Source organism: Lichenostomus cassidix, chromosome 20 (assembly GCF_008360975.1).
Source record: "Lichenostomus cassidix isolate B80296 chromosome 20, HeHo_3.0, whole genome shotgun sequence".
In the NCBI taxonomy this organism is placed as follows: Eukaryota; Metazoa; Chordata; class Aves; order Passeriformes; family Meliphagidae; genus Lichenostomus; species Lichenostomus cassidix.
The window spans coordinates 3,427,219-3,448,024 of record NC_139500.1 but is presented as its reverse complement, the minus strand read 5'-3'; the positions used below and the strand labels follow the sequence as shown (position 1 = coordinate 3,448,024).

Here is a 20,806-nt window from a genome sequence, read left to right as displayed (position 1 = left end):
CACACTGATGGGCAGAGCTAATGAAAACACCAAAATAAAACGACAATCAGGAGGCTCACTCTCGAGACTCAGTTTGATTAAAGAACATCCAGAGAGTGGCCAAACTCTTTAGGCAGCTGTGTAAGGAAATTTTCTTGCCAGATACAAAGCTTCAAGACAAGCAGTCCCTAATTTTGCAACGTTACAAATGAGCAATTAAAATCCCTCTGACAGTGTGGACCTCAGGAACTTTGCAAGCATTACCAACGCTGGCAAAAAATGAACAAACAAAACCAGCAATTTTACACATTGTGAGAATTTGGGATGTATATTGCTATTTTCATTCATTTATAAAAATTATAACTTAGGGCTCAGAAAGACTTTTTTTTTTTAAAAAACACCAATCTCTCAGCCAAGATCCCCCAGCAGACCTGGCCACCTGAGCCAGGCTGGATGTGGCTCCTCCAGCAGCCCAGCAGCCAAGGCTCCTTCCCTCCCCCAGCTGCAGGAGGCTTCCTAAAAATAGTTCTTTGCCAGCTTTTACTCAGACTGCAGTTTACATGAGCCCTCTGGGGGAAGGGGAACCTTGCAGAGTACCCAAGGCATTCACAGAAAATTTACCGGGCAGCCAACATGTTTCAAGTGTAAATTACCATCCAGACACTGAAACCCCTCAGTGCCATAAGGAACACACTACAATTTAGCTTTATTGGTGCATATCCTTCTCAGAGACTTAATTAGTGAACCACAACACAAATATGGTTAATAGGGATTTATATTTAACTGTAACAACTTATTTTAACACGTGTCAGCTACAAAATCAATGTGTAATATACTAGAGAGTAATCAGTTCAAAATCACAAAGCCTTCAATGACATCCTGCTACAAGATTACTCTTAATCACATGTAAAATTAGCCAGCAATTTCTTTCAGTTTATTTAGAACTTTGCTACATATTATAAAAAGTATTTAAAGTTATTTAAGCTCAGCTTCAGTTTGAGAACTTCTTCACCTAATAGGAGCTTAATCTATTTTTTAATTTTCAGCCTGCCCCTCCTGAAGGCAAGATTTTATGGCCATGTTCTCTGCATGCAAGCACATGGTCTCAATAAACTTTTGAGCCTGCTGGTAAATTTATACCAAATGTCCTGCAGACATCTTTGTCAGGGGTCTCTAAAAACCAGTAACTTCAGCAATACCTGTGATTGCAGGCAAGCACCCAGACAAAAGAAATTGAAACTGAAATCCCCAGTGAAGGAAAGGCTTTGGTGTATCAGTGAACAGTTCACAGAAGAGGAAAATGAAGGGGAGAACGTGCAAGTCAGCAGCAGGCAGTGGGACTGGCAGTGATGTATCTGCAGTGGTTCAGCCCAGGGAATAATTGGGAATCGAACCTGGTGCTTTCACACTGTTCCAGCAAATGCAGTGGCCTCATTTCATCCTTGTAGCAGGAATTTTCTCTTGCCTTCTATCTTTAGGAATGCTGTTGCTTTTAATTCCTTTCTCAAAGCAAGTCTTTAATGAGGTTTTACAGCATCTTTTTAGGTCTGTAGTTTGATGAAAGTATTCTCCTAATTGTCATCCTGTAATCTTGAGATGTTCCTTTCCTGCAGCAATGCAGATGAGCCATGAGAGCTCTTGTAAAACCCAACCACCTCCAGTGCTCCAACAGCTGCCTTGCCTGCTCACAGGGAACACCAGAAACAGCACTGCCAAGGTCAGCCCAAAAGCTCCAGCAGCCACTCACCCACCCAGGGGAGTAAACTGCAAAATCCTAAAAATCTTGGTCCCACCTGCTCCAGGTTCGTGGCTATGTGAGCACTAGGGATGCACCATTCCTGCAGCCCTTTGCTGATGCAGCAGTGCTTTCTGTGGCTTCTATAGCAGCAGCAGCAGCCAGATCTGGGGGTGCCCTGCCAGTCCAGCACTGTATCCCACATCAGCTTCCCAGAGAAATCCCACAGAATCCACCCAGGAACGATGCTCAGCCTTACACAGGCTGTGCAAAAATGATGCAACCAACGCCAGGCTCTTCCTTGTTTCCTCGAGTGTTTATTTATAGCTTGCCCTGTATTTTGTGCCTGCAGATCTTCCTGCAGGAGGGATTCCTAGGGAAGGCTGCTCCAGCCCATGGGGAAGGCTTTTATTCTGCTTGTTTCTGTCTCACTGAATTGTTTGTTCAAATCACAGCTCAAAACTACCCTCGTTTGAGGCATTCTGTGTTTGCACAAAGGGACTTTGCACAAGCATGGGAGGGGAGGGAGAGTGAAAATTCATTCTCAGGAACTAATATGAGTTTTAGGAGTTGCTTGGATTGATTCTCACCACTTGACAGCTATGGTGTTTCACCAGTACAGTAATCCAAGACTGCTAAAACCATTAAGCCCAATATTCACAATTCAAGATGTCATTTATTCTGCTTTATAAGCTTATGGGAATTTTATAGTAAAACTGGCCGTATTTTTCATATTTACAGGTAAAACTCCAATAAATACAAAAGTCTAGTACACCTGAAGTGTAAGATAAACTTACAGAGTTTACTTGGTCACAATTCCTCGTCTTATTTAACTTCTCACCCTAATTCCTTCTGACCAATTCATTTATGACATCCATGCATTCCCAATTCAGACTGACCACTGCCTGTCTTCACAAAAACCAGAGGACTGAAGGATTACCTTGTACAAGATAATCTACTATTTTACTCTTTCCAATTTTCTCAAAACATGTGTTTTGAGCAATGCGATTACAGAAGTTTCACCTGCAGTAAAGAGTTATTTTTATGGTGAATTTGTTGCACTTTCCTTACCATAAAAAGGGTATATTCTCTGTCTGGTGAAAATAAGATTAAAAATACAGAAAAACAAGCAATATTATTGCAAGATCCATCTATTACAAACTTGTATCTATCAAGAGAGCAAGAGACCAAGATAATATTCACAGCATCTACTCCAAAAGCCTCAGTGGACAAAATATGTTTTTTTCATACATTTCTACACTATTCTCTCACACTGTAACTTAATGCCACAACAAAAACTTTTGAGGATGGAAAGAAAGCACAGTGGGAAGGAATGAGGAACTTGTTGCCATTAAAATGCAGAAATTAGTGAGAGTTTAATTAACCAAATTTTTGGCTTCTATTCCATCTCCTGCTGTATAGCATTGCAACACTTTCCCTTCACCCACAAAAAAAAAAAAAAAGCATTTGCATTTGTTGGTTTGCAGAGAACAGAACCACAAAAAACAAAGCAGAAGCCTGAACAGGTATCAGAAATATGTTGACTAAGAAGTCCAGACACTACTGAAGCAAACAGACTTGAAAGCAATTACAAAAATATGCATCTGACATTTGCTTTAAAAAAAGCTCAAGATTACTTTATTTTCTCTTTTTGAGACAGTAATCCCTGGGATTATGCATATTTTGTAATTTATCTGTATGTTTAAATTCATTTGGTGATGGCAAGCATAATATTCTTTGTCAAACAACACAATTTGCCCTTTTTGCCACTAGTAACGAGGAATCTGTTCGTCTCTTTACTGAATTATTTTTAACTCTGTTAATTAACATTATGGGTATAGGCCACCCATCAAGCAATTTGGCTAAAGAACTTTGTCTGCAGAATTCTGGACTGTAGCCAAATACTTTTAGTACAGAATTATCTTCTGAAGATGCATCACTCTTAGGTTTATACAGCAGTAGTTACTTATACATTTACATTCTTTGGTAATAACTCTGGTTTCAAAGCAGACTACTAAAGTAAAACATCAGTGGAGATACATCCTGAGCAAACTACACCCTGGACTCCACTCAGTATTCTCCTCCAGATAACTAAAATGTCAATATGTTTGCTATCTAACCCTGTCTTCATGACATTCTCCTGATGTTCTTCTGATATTCAAAATGAAACTTTGCTGTTGCAGGAGCACAGCAATCTACTGACCAAGTCATGTTGGTGTCTGCTTATGATCTCAGAAAAGATTACTATTTTGAGGAGAAATTTTATTTAAATAACATGCTTACATTCATGCCAAACTTTGAAAAATACACTTTATCCAGGGCTAACCTGAGCAAGTGTTGTGCATGGGAATTTTGTCTGAAACAAAGAAATAACTGTTGTGAGAGCAAATACATTCATATGTGAAAGAAAGGAGAAAACATTGGAAATGAACATCCGTTTCCACTGAAGCAGGCATCCATGAACACTGGAGTTTATCCTTAACTCTTGCAGGCATTAGCAAGTGAAGCATTTAAACTAAAAGGCAAAGTCTGAGTATTTGGACACAGGATTGTGTCAAGAAATTGGGGAAGAAGTTCCAACCCAGCTGTTTCATGCTCTTCATGCAGGTCAGCCCTGCCTCCAGCTGAAGGCAAATCCCCAATATTTACAACCAGGCAGGGAAAAGAAGTTGCATCTGCAGCCAAAGGCCAGAAAGGAACTGGCACATTCACAGATGTGTGGAACAGAGGAGAAATACAAGCAGCAGACGAAGGAAGGCAAAGGGTCCAAGGGGCTACAAGTGGCCCTGCGAGTGAAAGTGGAGGCAGAAATTGGATTCCTGGAGCAAACAGTTAAACTCCTTGACAATAAATCAGGATGGTGCAGCAGGCATCACACAGACCTCACAAGGCTGTGGTATGACTTCTCCAATTATTCACATTTTGGACTTGTAAAGGTCCTTCTGCCATTATGGCCTTTGTATCATCCTTATTGGAACACCTAATTCATAACACTTAAGCAACCTATTCCAGGACACCTTTTGGTTTATCTTGCTTCATACTGGGATGCAATTTATTTTGAAGAAAGAGAAGTTTATCTGGGGTCGAGTGTATCTTGAAATTATGAATTTATGATTAGCTGTGACAAGAGTGGGAACATGTGCTGGATTCATAATCCATTTATTGGCTAAATTTAGGTAATCTGGTTTTCAGAGCACTTGCCAGCAGGCACATCCCTGCTACTGACAGTCAGCAAAAGAAACGGCACACATGGAGAAGTTGGGTGTAATTCAGCTATTATGTATCTGGACTTGTGTTGTTGGTAGTGACTTCACTGAAGTCATGCAAAGACAGGAGCTACTGTGCTCCCCATCATACATCTAACACCGCACTGGATTGCTGAAAATGTATAGCCTGGGCTGTGTTTTTTTTAATTGAAATTTAACCTTGTTTAAAACATAATTTTCTATTCCCTCAGGCTGAAGAACAGCAGGGAAAAGACCCTTATTCAGTTATCTGTAAGCACTCTGGAATAGAGCAAGGTGGGTTTTAGAATCATGACCAAAAATTAGGAGTTAGATGATCTGGGTCTACTCCTTGGCTTGCCCAGGAATTCACACAGCAGTAGGCAAGCTCATCAGTTTTAGACCAGTGAAAGGGGACATGAATATTATTCTTCCTCATGGGAATGTTTAACAATATAATTGTTACTGTCCGTAAGGAGCTCATGGATGCCAGGAATACTGGCCAGGGAAATTCCTGTGCTGTTGAATGTGAGTACACAAGAGGAGCTGGAGACAGGAGAAACCACTCTGTCAAAATCACATCGAATGGAAAGAAAGTCAAAGGGGAAAAGTAATAAATAATATGGATAAGAAACTAGACTAACAGTAGTAACCACCCCTGATAAATCAGGCCCTGTTTAAAAAGGTGAGACTTTGAGCAAACATACTTTACTACATGTTCCATGAAGGGAACTTTGTCACGAGGAGAAATCAACATGGAAGAAAATCATTAAGTGCTCAGATCGGGGCTCTTAATTGCTCTCTACGAGTCTGCAAATCCAGGAATAAAACACACCATAAATCTTGGTAAAAAAATAAAGAATTTACAACACTAGAAATTAAAAAACGCGTGTGTCCACACGTGCTGATCCTCCAGCAGCCCCGCACAGCAGTCGGCTAATAGCTACACTCCCTGCCTTTCTTTGATAAGTATTTTAAAAACAAACATCTTAAAAAATACTCCTCATAAAACCCTTCTGGAGGAGCCTGGCACCGTTTCAAGGTATCAGAGAGGCTCTGCTGGTGCTGGAGTTCCAGAAACGTGACTGTGCACCTCCAGAGCCTCCTCCGGGCGCCTTGTCCTTCCCCGAAATGGCAGCGCAGGAGAGGAGCTGGCGGCAGGAAATAGCGTGAGAATGGGCTCTGCTTCCAGCCCTTCCTGCCATCGCAGGGTGTGAAATGGGCTGCAAACACTGTCTCTCGCTTTATTTCCTTTTCCACCCCAGCCAAAACCAGGAAGAGCCAGCGAGGAGATTCGCAGGCAAAGCGCAGCGTTAAAACGGAGCACAGAATCGAATGAGTGGCCAAGGCTAGCTAAAGCAAAAATTCTGGGAGTTGTGGGCACAGCCTAATATTAGCAACTCTAGAAAAAGCACTAGGAGGCTCATGTAGTACCCAGGCTCTGCTTTTGGTTTGATGAAGAGGTAACCCAAAGGCTCCTGACATCAAAGCAAGTTTCTTCAGGCCATCCCCAGGCTTTGGGCAAGACTTGCCAGGACACTGTGGGCACCCTTGATGTCCTCATGCCACAACAGCACATTCCTTGGGGAGGGATCCTGCTCACTCTGACTGCTCTGCTGGGCAGCTGGGAGCCTTTAAAACCAGAGCTGCTCAAATGGAACCTGAGGTAGAAGTATTGGCAACAGCAGCGCTTCAAAGAGATCGTGTTTGTTTGTATTCGACAGAAGGCAGATTTGACAAACAGGTTTTGGCACATCACAGTGGAAATGGCTCCTCTGTTTTTAATATTAAGTAATATATTCTAAATAAAATGCAACCATGTGCCTTCAGGGAAGACATATGAAGGATGGTAAATAATTTAACACCGTTTGGGATTTTCTGTATTCTAGACACTTCGGTTTTCTCTTCTGTTTATTACTAGCCAAGAGCAGGATCACATGGCAGCTTCATATGCACACTCTGTGTACATCCCTGCAAGGTGCAAGAGCAAGGAAATTTGGGCTCCTCAAGGAAATTTGGGCTCCTCACAGCTAATGCTCCCTCCTCACTGCTGAAATACAGAACGAAACTGGTGACAGCGTCACAGACCGTGCTGCTCTAAATGCAGAATTGAAACTGATTTCTTAGCAAGGCCAACTAAGAAAAGGGAAACAAACCTTCTTTCCTTTCTCTGCCTCTCAAGACTGTCAAATATGCCTCGGCAGGAAGTACAGTAAAGCTCATGACGAGCAGAGGCAGCTACTCTTTCAAAATGAACAGGGTTCCTCCCAAGTGACATTTTCATTTAGCCAGGCAGCTCGAGGATACAGGGCAGGATACCAGCAGGGCTCTGCAGCAGATGAGGTGACTGGCCAGGCCTCCCAGCTTCACACCTCCACAGATCACAGCTGCAGGGACATGGGAAGCCAGCACAGTACCTGTGGCTTTTGGTAAAATCATCTTTTCTGAGCCAACACAACCAGAGACTCAGTGGAGCAGCAATACAAGTATGAAATAATGTCACTTCTTCTGGAAAGGCACTGAAAATTGTAGAGATTGAGCAGGAAGCATTGTACATTTAAAATTACTGCTCCAGAATAGGTGAAAAGTACCATTTCCAGACTCTAAACCCCTACATGGGAGTTAGGGAGCTAAAACATTGAGAATTACATTTATTTCCACTTTCTTGGGAATGAACACGCAGCAAAAAGTGGCTTTTCCCTCCCGCTCTGTCCATCCAGGAGAGCTCCTGACCCATCAGCAAATTCCCTTCTTTCCTCAGCACAAACTCTGCAGAAATTCAAGCTGCCATCTCCCCACATCTTTCTTTCCCAGACTCCCCAGCCCTGAATCTTGGAAATCCCTTCATTCTCCTGGACTACAGCTAAGCTGTCTGCATGGAGAATCAGCTTTTATCCAGGCAAAGCAGAATTGCTAAAAGACAAAACTGACTTTTAAGCATTCAGCAGAATCTCCTTGCAAAGCTTCCTATATAAAACTGTGTCATAACAGTGAAAAAACCTCCTTTTTAAAAGAATTCAGAATGTTAAATAAGCCCATACCAAGACAAACTTTACACTAAGCAATTCACCCTTCAAAAAAATGACAGCTGAAAAACATTAATTTTTTTTACAAACAACTCTAAAAAGTTAATTTTTGTGAACAAGAAACATTGTTTAAAATTTTAAGGCAATTCACTGAGCAAAGAATCCATTAATATTTAAGAATTTATTCAACTTTCAAGAGCAAGAAAAGATTTTTGGAAGCCAGACTGATCTTGAAAGAGAAAAGTTACTTTTCCATCTCCCATTTCCAGGATGACTTTCTTGTTTTAAATGGTGACTTCAAAAGGGGTTAAGTGCTCAGAACCCAAAACTCCTCTCTGAAATAACTGGCAATCCCAACACAGTTTGCTCAATATTCTCTTTTAAATTGTATTAGCACTAACAACTGTAACATTCATATTAAAATAGTCCTCCTTTAATAAATCTCAGATAAATTTTATATTTTGTTTTTGCCACATTTTTGTTAGCATAGGCTCACCAGGTTAATTTGAAAGTATCAATGAAGTCAGATTTTACAGGAAGCAATTTTTGTTACGTCCCTTGAAAATTTAATGTGATAAAAACAAGTTCAGCATTTCAAAGTGACACTAACCTCCAAGCAAATATTTTGCCATTAAAAAACTCGTACTATGCATATTCTGTTATTAAGAACAACACCACTGCATGGTCAAAAATGCCAGAAAGGCCAAGAACTATCAAAATTAACAATTAGAAAGCTCCTTCTGGCAAGACTATAGCATCATACACTTCACTATCATATTGAATAAATATTAGAATTATGAAATATTTTTAGAAGGAGACAGCAATTTTAATTTTATTTTCTTTAGGGAAAAAAGAAATCTAATTTGTCAGCAATGTTCAAGGTTTATTTTTGGCTCAACAGCCCATGATGTAGAATTTAGTGTTCCACTAGATGGAGCAGGATGGTAAAGCCATCATGAGGGCCACCTCCCCTGCTGATCCATGGAAAAGTCAATGTCCTGGGATGATAAGAATTTTAACTTTCTTCTGTGCATTCAGGGCAGAAAAAGGGCAACACAAAACCCTCTTAGTGCTCAACAATATTTCCTTCTTCCCATCATAGAATTTGACTATTAACAAACACTAACCAGAAACAAACCCAGCTTTTCCTCATTTATATCAACTTTACACTAGAAACACAAAATTTACTGAATGCTTGACTGAAAATGAAAGTCCTAGTACTTTTCTATTTTGTAGCAACTGAACTTGCAAAAAGCTCCATGCCAAATGATCAAACATTAGTCACCTAATGCAAAAGACATCGTTACACATCAAACAAACTCACTCTGGAAACAATGGCAAAACTTCAAAGAGGCTCCTACAGACCTGGAGCTGTGCAAGGCATATTAAAATTATCTCTCTTGTCTCTTTTCAAACAGAGCTAATTGTTGATTTACCTTTAAGTCTACCCAAACAAACAAACAAAAGAAGAACCTTGCAGATTTTATTTCATCAGATGTTAAGAGATGCAGTATTTGACAAACTGTAGTTGCCATCATCATGTGAAACGAGAAACCTTCATTTTCTTGACCATTAAACCTTATTTCAGCTTCTCCATAAAAAGTAGAGAGAGAATATAAACTAACAGAGAACAGTTTTAACTGTTAATATTTCAAATTTAAGTCCTGCAATTCTTGAGTATGCACAACGAAAGTACCGGGAATGGTCACAATTAACTCAAACACCTTGCCATAAAAGAATTCTGATCCCCAGATTATATTGCTGTATGTGATAACTAACTGCAAACATGCAGCAGTCTCTCAAGACAATACTAATTACCACAGCAGTATAAATGCCAGAAGAGAATGACTTTGTCAGGTATGTGCATGAGGGCACTCTGGTGACTGATCACAGGCTGATTCCCATGATTGTTGCTCCCCTCTCTTTGTTTCCAGTTAAATAAACTGCACCAGAAACCAAAGTGACAAAGGGGCTTCTCTCCCACCAACATTCTCTCCATGTTACTGAAACTTGCTGCAGCACCTGAAGCTGGCATGTGGAAAGGACAAGTGGAAGAGGCAGGAAATTTGGCCTTTGAGACAATCCAGCTGTCCCCTCCCTAAGGGCTCAGCCTGTATTAAGACCATTTGAAAGCATCTGCCAGGTTTTCAACATTGTGTAACTGAACACCAGGTAGTCCCACCTCTCTGAACAGCTGATTACCAAGAATTCATCATGCAGCACACATCCCTTTTCCAAGGATAAGGCAAAACAAGCACCAGGACACCAAAGCACTGTCCCTGTCCCTCAGTCACGAAGCCACAATCAGTGGAAAGGAGCAATACTCACTACTGTGCACAGTCAATCAGCTGGTACTCGTTGGATCTCTCGTAGCAGGCTTTCACACCTTCATCTTGCCAAAGTGTTTTTGTGTGTTCATAAAACTCCTGAAACGGGAAATGGGTTAGAGATGAAGAGAATTGTCAAATAGTAATGTATCGTTTCATTCTGCAATGAGCAGGAAGTGGAGCAGATTTAACAAGGATCTTTGACCACGATTTAGAACCTCACAGGTTCAGTTGGCTTTCCTAGTTTGACTTTAACATTCTGTAGCATTTAAAGAACTGCTTCTCAATCATCCTCACTGAATCCAACTGTAAGAAGGGTTAATGCCTCATAAATGACAATCTGATTGACATTTTTAATAATCAATTCTATGTGGTAACATTTGCTCTTTAACTCACAGTGCCACTGCATGTTACATTTATGTGACTGTCATTATTATTTTTTTTCTTCAGTGAAAACACTACTTCTCTATCATTCCTACATGAATGATAGTGATGATTAAGTTTTACATGACTTTGCAAGTAAGTGAAGATCTTCAGGGACCACACAGACATCTGTATCTTACTTAACTCTGTACCACTTTCGTAAATCTATTCCTTTACAGTGTAAAAAGACATTGAACTGCCGAAGAAACACAGCAATACAAGGCTAGATCATGTTTTGTCTCAGCCTTAAAAACTGCAAGGCAAGATATGAAAGCAGACAGCCAAAAATGCAGTGCTTCAGTTTTGTTGAACCTGTAACACGAGTTTACAGCACAAGCAGAAACCCTTTCATTCTGCATATAAAAGGTGCACTTTGGCTCCAGCAGTGCATGTGCAACATGGGATTGAACTTCTGGCCATCAGTCTAAGAACTGAACAGCCTTAGAAAGAACAGCAGCAGCCTGGTGACTAAAATACACACAGACACCACTGTGGGCATTCCTCCTATCAACGACCATGGGTGTTTCATGGCTATCTCTCTGAGCTTTAAAGTGTTTGGGGCAAAATACTTTCATTCTGATTTTCAGTGGCAAATATTTTTTTTTTTAACCCAGACCAGCACAAGGCCTTTTAAATAGTTGTTGTATATATTCTATCTCTCCCCATCCTCCTTCTTTACAGCAGAATTATTTTAAAGAAGAAGAATGTATTATTTTGAATAGTCATGGTACTGCTTCAAGGTTCTCCATCTCTTGGGATATCAGTCTCTCACATTCCTTTACTATCGGTGTAGTACAAAGAAAGGAGACATTCCTAAGTTTCACTTTGAAAACAGTTTTAAAAAAAAATTCACATTCCTACCAGAATCTTAACTAACATCTGAACTGTAGCAGAAGAGCAGATCCTTTAAACTGCATCCTAAAGATACGTAAAGGCATCTTAAGTAAATTTGTGATGCTGAATTTCAGAGCACTCTCTTCTTGGCAGGTGTAAAATGCATATGTGATTGTGTGATCCCACAATTGTGAATACCAATGATGGAAGCAGCCCATCAAATTTGATTGTGCTTTTATAGCTGTTAAGTATTCACTACCTGCACATACATGAGAGAGTAAACATAAAATACACATCTAAATTTTGTTCTGATTTCTTTTAAAGCGATTATGATGTTTATATACAGCATTAGATCTCAGTTTGTTCCCTGCTTTTATGAACTGTTCATGAAAAAAAACTCTGCCACAGAAATTCCTCCTCATTACTGTTTCTCACTACAACTGTGACACTTTGGTAGAGAGCTGATATAAACCAATTATTTCAAAGACCTTCTAAACTCCATGCCTTACATTTGGAATAGTTTCCACAATCAGATCTTAAAATGGGATGAAAAATAAAGCCAGTTCCTGGCCCTAGAATAAACACATTGATAGCAGAAAGCTCAGGGTTTAGTTTACCAGAACAGTTACATATTGTTTAGAAGAGTCCTCCCTGTGTTCTAAAGGCACTTTTAATTCCTAAGAAAATATGTGAATTAAAATAATGGGATAAAGATCAGTGTTTGTGCCTTGTTAGGCCAAATTAGCAATAAAATATTTAATACTGCCTTCATGCCTGTCCTGCTAATCTGAACTATAACCAGCAATACTTAAGCAATCTTCTCAGGATGGTTATTAATTGTCCATGTGGGATGGAAAAAGAATTTAATTTCACATTCTTTGAACTTGTTGGGGTTTCAAAATCAGGATCTACAACAACTAAAGAGTAGTAGGTTATTATACTAAGACACAGTGGGGTTCCTTTGGGATGGGTTTTTGCTGTTGAAGGTGTTCACCCCAGCAAAGGCAGAACCTTGCAGAGTTCATCTCCTGCTTTATTAGAAGCCTCCTTACTGTAGTGACTGATTTTGGAATTAAGACATAGTAGCTGGTTGCAAAAACCCAGATTCTCCCTCCTCCCCAGTACACCTACACTAACCACAGCTCTGAAATAATATTTAAGAAAAAGAATAACACAAGAAATCCTCAGCATCCCATTTGAGTCATGGAATGTAGCCTGGGGCTACTCTCAGGGAAGGCAAGTAAAACCACAAGATTTGTTATGTATTTAGGTAAAACAGGGGCTTCAGAGGCCACTAGAAAAATCAAGTTAGCAACAGGGTTGGGTTTTTTTTTTTAGTTAAATAGGTATAATTTGTATGAGAGCTCTAAAAATAATGAGTTAGGAAACAAATTAACCAAAAGTAGCAGGAAAATTTCCTGAAAAGAAATAGCCAGAGAACTAGTCCTTACATGTCTGGTTCTTGTTTCCACAACACTGATTCATTTGCTGGCACATTCTAATATAACAGACTCTACAGCAGCATCAACACAGGTTTTTCTTGCACTCTAAAATGGAACTCCTAACAAAACAGCTAAAATAAACAAATAATACTAAATAACAATTTGGTTTGAGGTGACATTCCACAACAAAGAGGATTTGAATGTTAGGTTCCAAATGATCCATAGTATTTGCAGTGTATGATCATATTATCCATCTTTGCCCTATGCATACTTAAAATTGGAAAAAAAAATACAAATTATGTCATTTTCCATTAAAAAAAAAAAAAGAAAATGCTGCAGTGTCACAACACACACCCAAGATCCTGTTTAAAGTACAGCTGAAGCTGTGTAAAGCAGCAAAAGTCAACAGAAGTGGTGACAGGATGGCACCAGCAGGGAAGGTGAGCAGTGAATTCCTCCTAGGCATTGTGTCAGGATTGGAGCATTTATTCACCACCAGACCACACTTTACACTTCCCAAAGTGTTAACACAACCCTAAAGAGGGAAAAAATCCTTGAGGAGAACACTCAGGGAAAAGAATGTGAATGTAACCCAGATCTGAACAGAACAAAGAGGGCCTGACTGAATCTGCTCAGGCTGGGCAGGGGCATAGCTGGAATTCCGGGCACAATCCCCAGCAACAGGCTCCACTTCTGGGAAACTATAAAAACCAGGAGAAAATCCTCTGTCTGGGTAAACTTCTCTGGTCTTGCTTAGATAACTGCAGGATCAAGACCCACGACTTGCTGATGATGAGGAACCTCATGTCTCATGGTGCCTTATCACCACAATGGTTAGAAAGCTGCATTTCTGTGAAATGTATTTCATTATTCATGTTTTATTTATGAGGCGATTTCTCCACCTGCTGAAAGCTTCCCAATACAATGAGTCAATAGTCAATTTGTAAATCACTTGTATTCACTTACAGGAATCTCTGCAGAGAAAAAAATAAAACCCATCAGTGGAAAAGTAGAAGGGATGCTTGGAAAATGGTTCTTTGTTCCAGAAAGATCTTGCTGACACAATTCTGGATTAGAAAAGGGGCAATGCAGTCTAATCAAGTTGAAAACCTACTTTAAAAGGAAAATTTCAGCGAGCTGAATAAATGGCAGCAGGTAAACAGTGGTTTTGCTTAAAGTCAAACTACAGGAAGCGTTAAAGAACTTGGGGGTTGCGCTTTTCAGTTGATAAAAAAATAATCCTCAAGACACAAACTCCAGGCCTGGGAAACAATAAAGGAACCAAGATCTGCTTTTGAGAAGCACTCTAAAAGGATAAAATATTAGTAGAAAATGAAAGATATAACTGGACATACTGTCTACAAGGCTTTGTTCCCTCCAGATATATAAATACTCAAGAGACTTTAAAAAAAATGTTTATGAAGCAATGTTTTATAGGCATTAGGATGTTGGCAGGGAGAGACATTGGCACAGACCTTGCCACTGTGACACCATATTCACAGGAAACTTAGCATGGACATGCAACATTACCTTTTCTTTGTAAAATATAATATAGGGTGGATCCTTCAACAGAACAGTTTATTTACTAATTCCAGCAAAAGTCAATGCCATTGAAAAAAAACCTTGCCTCCTAAAAGGTGTGTACAACCATTACACAATGTTGTGGTTAAAACTGGGATTCAATTCCTGGGCAAAGTTCACTGTCCCATGGAGCTGCACATTTCATAATAAGAGTTTTAAATAGGTCACCGACTTCCAAACCTAACGATTAAAGGTCAAACCAAAGCAGCTTCTGACTGCAGCACTGTCTCCTGGAGGACATTTGCTCCCCAACGTGTTGAGCTTTGCAAAGCAGCACTGAGCACTGGTTTCAAACCCCTTTAGAGCCCGACTGTGCTAGGGGGGAGCAGGAAACTTTCCTTCCCGGAGAGGCAGGCAGTTCTGCTGCATTCCACACTCGAGGCATTGCAGCAAGGCAAGGTCACGGGATGGCAGAGCAGCACAGAGCACTGGGAGACTAACTGCACAGAGCTGAACTTCTCCTTCCACCAGAGGTGAGTACACAACTGATGGATTGATTTCTCACTGCTGGGGTCTGAAATCAAGTGATCACTACTGACTGCAAGGGAACTCATGGCATCTTTTCACTCTCCCCAAGTATGGGCAGGGATACTAGAATGTGTTAAATTTGTCAAATCAGACAGTTTAATAAGCCACTTACTTGAATAGGGAAACATCTGCATTCCTGCTGGTGTGAACAAGTGTTAATTATTGCTTGCTATTTTAGGGAAAATATGCTGATGATATCACAAAGGAAACGCATACCTACAAATAGTTGAAGATATTCTCCAGTTACTGGCACGTGTCCAGAGCTGAACACAAACTCTTTGGGAGAGGCCAGTGTACTCAGCACTTCCCATAACTCAGTCAGAAATATTTTCAGCAAGGATTCAGTCTCATTATCAACAGCTTTTCATGCTTGGAAAAGAAGAATGATGCTGAAATATTCTGTGTTTCTGCTTGGTAACTTCTAGTAGTACCAATTAAACTGGACGTGGCTGCAAGGATTGCCCAATGGGAAGGGAATTCTGTTTAAGAAACTTTTGTCAAGTTTGAAGTCACATTATTCCCCTTTGTTAAGAGTTTCCAAACACCACAGCATTTGAGAAATGTGCCAACACACAAATCCATACCCATAAACTACAACGTGCCTTTGGTCAAAAATCCTCACTAACATTTATCTTTCATTTCTACTTTCATAGGAAGTTTAATTGAAACTTCATCCGTTGATACCAAAACACAGCTCCTCGTGTTAATTAGGGAGGAAAACTCACTTTTGGTGAGAGCACCAAGCCTGCTCCCTGTTTTGTCAAGATTCCTCTGCAATTTTAAACCAAATAATCAGTGTTACTCTGCTCCTTCCAAATGTATCATACATAGAAAGAGGCAATTCATTAATGCATCAAACTTCCTGACAGCATAAAAGGCACAAAGAAGTTTTCTACCTCATTCCTGCTCTCTCTCAGGGCAGTGCAGAGTGGTGATAGAGGCAGTTCAACCATCAGCTATTCTTAGAGATTTCATCTAAGAAGGAAAGTTTAATAAAACTCGGAGAAATTTCCTTTGCGCCTTAAATTAGGGTTTGGAAAATGTCTTTCATACTACATCACTTAGCTGCTTTTTGTTTAAGGAATATATAGTAAAGTTGAACAGGCAAATCAAATGACCTTATTACCTTGCATGGTGCCAAGAACAAACACCTGGGACCACACTAAACTCTGCTGCCTCCTCTCAGGTTGGAAACAAAAAGCCTCTTTTTGCCAGAAACTTCCACCAACAGAAAAGGATGTAAGATAAGATAGTTCTCCTCATTCTAAATTCAGACAAATCCCAAGGACAGCTCACTAACCATCTTACAACCTTTCTGAAGGAGCAGAATACACTCACAATACAGTCTACATGAAAAAATGAAGCTACAATATACTCACAGTAAATTAACTGGAAATTCTGTTTAATTGCTCAGATTTCTTTTTAGGAAGAAAAAGATACCCTCTTTCCTGGGAGCTTTAAAAAAAAAATCTCAAATTTTACTGGAACACTGAAGAAATGTCATGTATGACTAGTTGAAAACCCCAACTAGTCAGCTGGGCACAAAAGGGCTGTGGTTGGATCCATTGTAGTAGCAGGGAGGCTCACAGGTATAATTTTATTTCATCTGTGCATACACCAATGTTTTGTGATAGTCTCTTACTGTGATTAAAACCAGAAAATGATTAAGAATTTCTATATTAAATTAGGCCTATTTCCTGTTTAATTCAGCCGACAGCTCTTCTATTTCAACATAAATTGAATTAATCTGTCCTTGTTCCTTAAGACTGCTCTGAGGAAAACGAAGATGATGTATCAAGAGAAATTAAGTCACGTGAACTTCTGAACCTGTAAATATGCTCTGGTATGGTGGGAATTTACCGGATAAAAATATAAGTTCAGAATAAAGCATTAGCATTTATTTCAAATACTAATCAAATAAATTCATAATAAAGCAAAACATAGAGGGTGAGGGTTTTTTTGTACTACAAAAGCAACTGGACTACAGAAAAGATGTGTATATAATGCCCATTGTCTCAAGTCCTGGGCTGCAGATTCTCCAATTTAAGGAAATTCTTTGTGGGATTTCAACAGAATTGTGCGAACACTTCAGTGAAAGCACTGCACAATTCAAAGGGCTGAAATTTAAAAAAAAAAAAAAAAAAAAATCACTTCCAATAAATACTTTGGCAATGCCAAAATCTGCTAGATATTGCTAGTCATACATAAAAGGAAAACATTCCTACCAGGCATTTATCCATGTAGACAAAAACCAGAGATTTCAGGAGATTCATTTGCAAATCCTTCGTAGTTATGTGTGTTTCAATTACGAGAAACAGAAATGAAATCAAGCGTCTGTCTGCCTCACAGACCCTATCCTAAAAGAAGGTTTCAAAAGAACTCTTTAATTAATCTGTATTCAAGAATTTAGTTCTGCTATTAAAGGATAGGAAAACCAGCTTTACATAAGTTCCTATTAAACTCTGATCAGGTAAACTCAATTGGATTATCTGGAAGCCCATTTAGAAGGAGCTGCTCTGTGTAGATAAGATAATAGAGATTAAAAAAAGAGTAAGTAAGGATTATTGCAGAGGATCTAACACCACATCACTGATAGTCTGTAAGACTTCCCAATCCTTTCTCTGAACAACATTAACATTCTTGAGGCAAAAATGCTTTACATATTCATATTTTCTACAAATTTTGGTCCTCAAGATTCATCTTGAAGATATACATTTATTACTCTTTCACACTAAAGACAGAGGGCCCTATAAAAAAGTAAACAGGACATTGAAGTGTCTTGCTCAAAGTCATAAAGAAAATCTGGACAGGAAAAAGCTGGAGCCCCAAGTTTTCTCTCTGTGGTAACTATCCAAATGGCACAAATATTGTACAGATGCCCAAAAAACCAGGCTCTGTCTCCCACCTTTCCCAGCTTCCCAGGAGTATCCTCACCAAAGGAAATGTTTTGCCAATTTTCACACCCTAAAATCTGTGACATTTGAGATATCCCCATGGGAAATGTCCCCCACTGCAGTCAATGTGTTTGTCATTACTTTATAAAGCTGGTGATGCTGTCAAACCAGAACAGCTCTCTTCTTCTCCCATGATGTATTTAGACAGGAATAATAATATATCTATCATTATACCCATCAGGGTGGTTATCTACAGGGACAGATAATTTTGTTCTGTTGCCTACATAATTAAGGAACACTTTTGGCAGCAAAGAGATCCCAGCTCACATCTTTTCTTACTGAGACCATTTTATCTCATTACCCTCTTGAAGATTTTGGTGTCAAAACCATTTCAAGCACTCCAAACCCCCATTCTGACCCTGCTGCAGGTTCAGGGATCACACTGAGCACCACCTCCTTTGTACCGCACTGCTCACGGGCCAGGTTGTAAATCAGCCCTCAAAACTGATCCCTGTTAAAAATAATCTCCCCAAAATAGCAGAGAGAAGGAGTAAGGGTTACCAGGGTTATTTTTACCCTGGGTTGGTTCAATGGTCTGATTTACACCGGGGAGGCAGAGGAGGTTTTTTTGGCCCACTGCGGGTGGCACAGGGCGGTGAGCAGAGGAGGGAAGGGTTGGCTGTGGGCACAGGGGATGCTGAGCTGCCTTTGAGGCTGAAGCCAGAGTGTGGTAAAGCTCAAGGACACCACTCAGAAACCATAATAAAACCATTCAGCAGCAGTGGTGGTGGGAGATTCAAAATAACTACAATGGAGCAGTGTAATAAAACTGAAACTGGGACCAAGAGACCTGCAGACAATTTCATCAGCATCTCTTCTAAACATCCTCAATCTAGAGAGCCATATAGGCTGGAGTCATTCCTCTGATATTTTGCCTTTTAAAAGCTAATACTCTGATTCTACTATTTTTTGAATACCATTTTTCTGAACTTGGTATGGTATTTTCAAGAGACATCTTCCTCGGCTGAGTCCAGATCAATTAAAAATGGGCAGCTGTAAATCCTGCTTGGCTATTTTGAATATTTCATCAAAACCAGAGAATTATAAATGGATTGTGACCCAAAGTAAGTAGGTTTTATTTGGTAGCTTGGTTCAATTTGGTTGATCACGGAGTGTGAAATGTTGATAAAATGGGAACATTTCCTTCCCTCTTCTAAAAGTAAGAGCAAAAAGAAAGGGATGAGAAGAAGGCCACTGTTCTAGTTGGTACTGGGGATGGAGAAAATATCCTAACCACTGTCTGGTATGCAGAACAGGAATAAAAATATCACTTTTATAACCCAGCTAACCCAAAATCACCTGATATTTGAGACAGATATACAGCTAGTTTGAATTATTGAAACTACTCATGAGGTTGATTTTTGACGCTGAAAACACACACGTAGAGTTGTGTTAAGTTAAATGCATCAAGGGATAGTAACGATGGAAATGCCATTTGGAAGCCTCAGCTATAGATCTGATCTACTAAAAACTGCAATATTTTAAAACACCAGCATGATTATATGGTCAGAATTCCTTTCAGTTAGTACTATGTTTTTCCTTTCTCCATATGCTACTACTTGTATTCAAGGAACCTAATTTCTTAATACCAACTGTGTTGAATTAATAGATCTCCAACATACTAAATTTTCAGCTTTAAAGGGGATGTTTAACCTAGCATTACACTGTACCAACATTATTTTTAACTCAAGCTGTTGTTTTTTAGGTTTTTTTTAATTCAAAACAATATGGTCTACACGAATGACACATATTTCCTGTAAATCAAAAACTGCAAAGCAAACAGATGGAGACCCAGACTAAGAAAAGAATTCGAGTATCAGAGTACAAAAGTTGCTCTTTGAATCCTGATTTACATGAAGAGCCAGATCCCAATATTAGCATCACACTGTAAAGCTCCAACATTTTTCTTGACTTTCTTCTGCCTCTCACCTTACACTGAACCTTGCTGTTAGGAAACCTGCATTCTAGCTCCACCTGTTCCACAGGGAATTATAAACATAGATTTTGGCCTCTGCTTGAAAATTCACTTAAACTACTCCTTCAGACACAGAAAAAGATGTTCTTGTGTAGTTGGAGAAGAAATTCCACAATCCTTGTGCTGACCTCTGTACGTCAGTGCATTCTCTGCAGGAGAGCTACCTAAATTAATGTTTAGGAAAAGAAGAATGGGCATTTAAAGGGAAGCAAAACAGCCCTGTAACTAAGAAAGCATAGCCCAAAGCACTTGCAGCCCTCAAAGAATATCCCCTTGGGACATGAGTGTTCCTTCTCCCTGTCTTCATGTTCTTCCTAGGGCAGAGAAGAGCACCAAATACTGAGAAAAGTACATACTCCAAACAGCTGAAATGTGATTCCCCATGAAGAAAATGCAAGAGGCAGAAGGCAAGTTCTACAGCTCAAACCAGACAGCATTACACAGGGCTGACATTGCTAAAAATTCCCCCTCCCTCCTTCCCAGTCAATCCTCTATATAGGAAAAGGTTTAGCTGCCACTTTATGGAATTCTTCCCCTGGAGGAAGAAGAAGATGATCAAGATTTCCTTAGATTTAAGCATAACTAGCATAAGACTGTCCATTCCACTTCCATAAAATTATTTTTTGTTTGTTTTAATTAATCTGTAACAAAATCAAAATTATTTTTATAGCAGTACCCATGGACTGTGATTTCTGACACTATGCACCAAGAGCTGGCATCTAGGGACACTCAAGATCTTAACTTGATTTAAATCATGCAATTAAAACACAGGTTCAGC

At 39.6% G+C, this 20,806-nt stretch overlaps 1 protein-coding gene and 1 long non-coding RNA gene across 3 annotated transcripts in view; one reads left to right on the top strand and one right to left on the bottom strand.

The window, feature by feature from the left end:
• The window catches only part of GNAS (GNAS complex locus), a 131,639-nt gene that overhangs the window by 26,080 nt on the left and 84,753 nt on the right, over positions 1-20,806 (bottom strand). For both annotated transcript variants that reach the window (XM_085079145.1, XM_085079144.1), the window contains exon 5: positions 10,293-10,390. In XM_085079145.1, coding sequence (XP_084935271.1) covers positions 10,293-10,390 — 98 coding nt within the window. The remainder of the gene's footprint in view (positions 1-10,292; positions 10,391-20,806) is intronic.
• LOC146428558 (uncharacterized) lies at positions 14,770-17,038 on the top strand. Its single transcript, XR_014855950.1, has 2 exons — positions 14,770-16,688; positions 16,810-17,038. It is a non-coding gene; the product is annotated as an uncharacterized LOC146428558 (long non-coding RNA).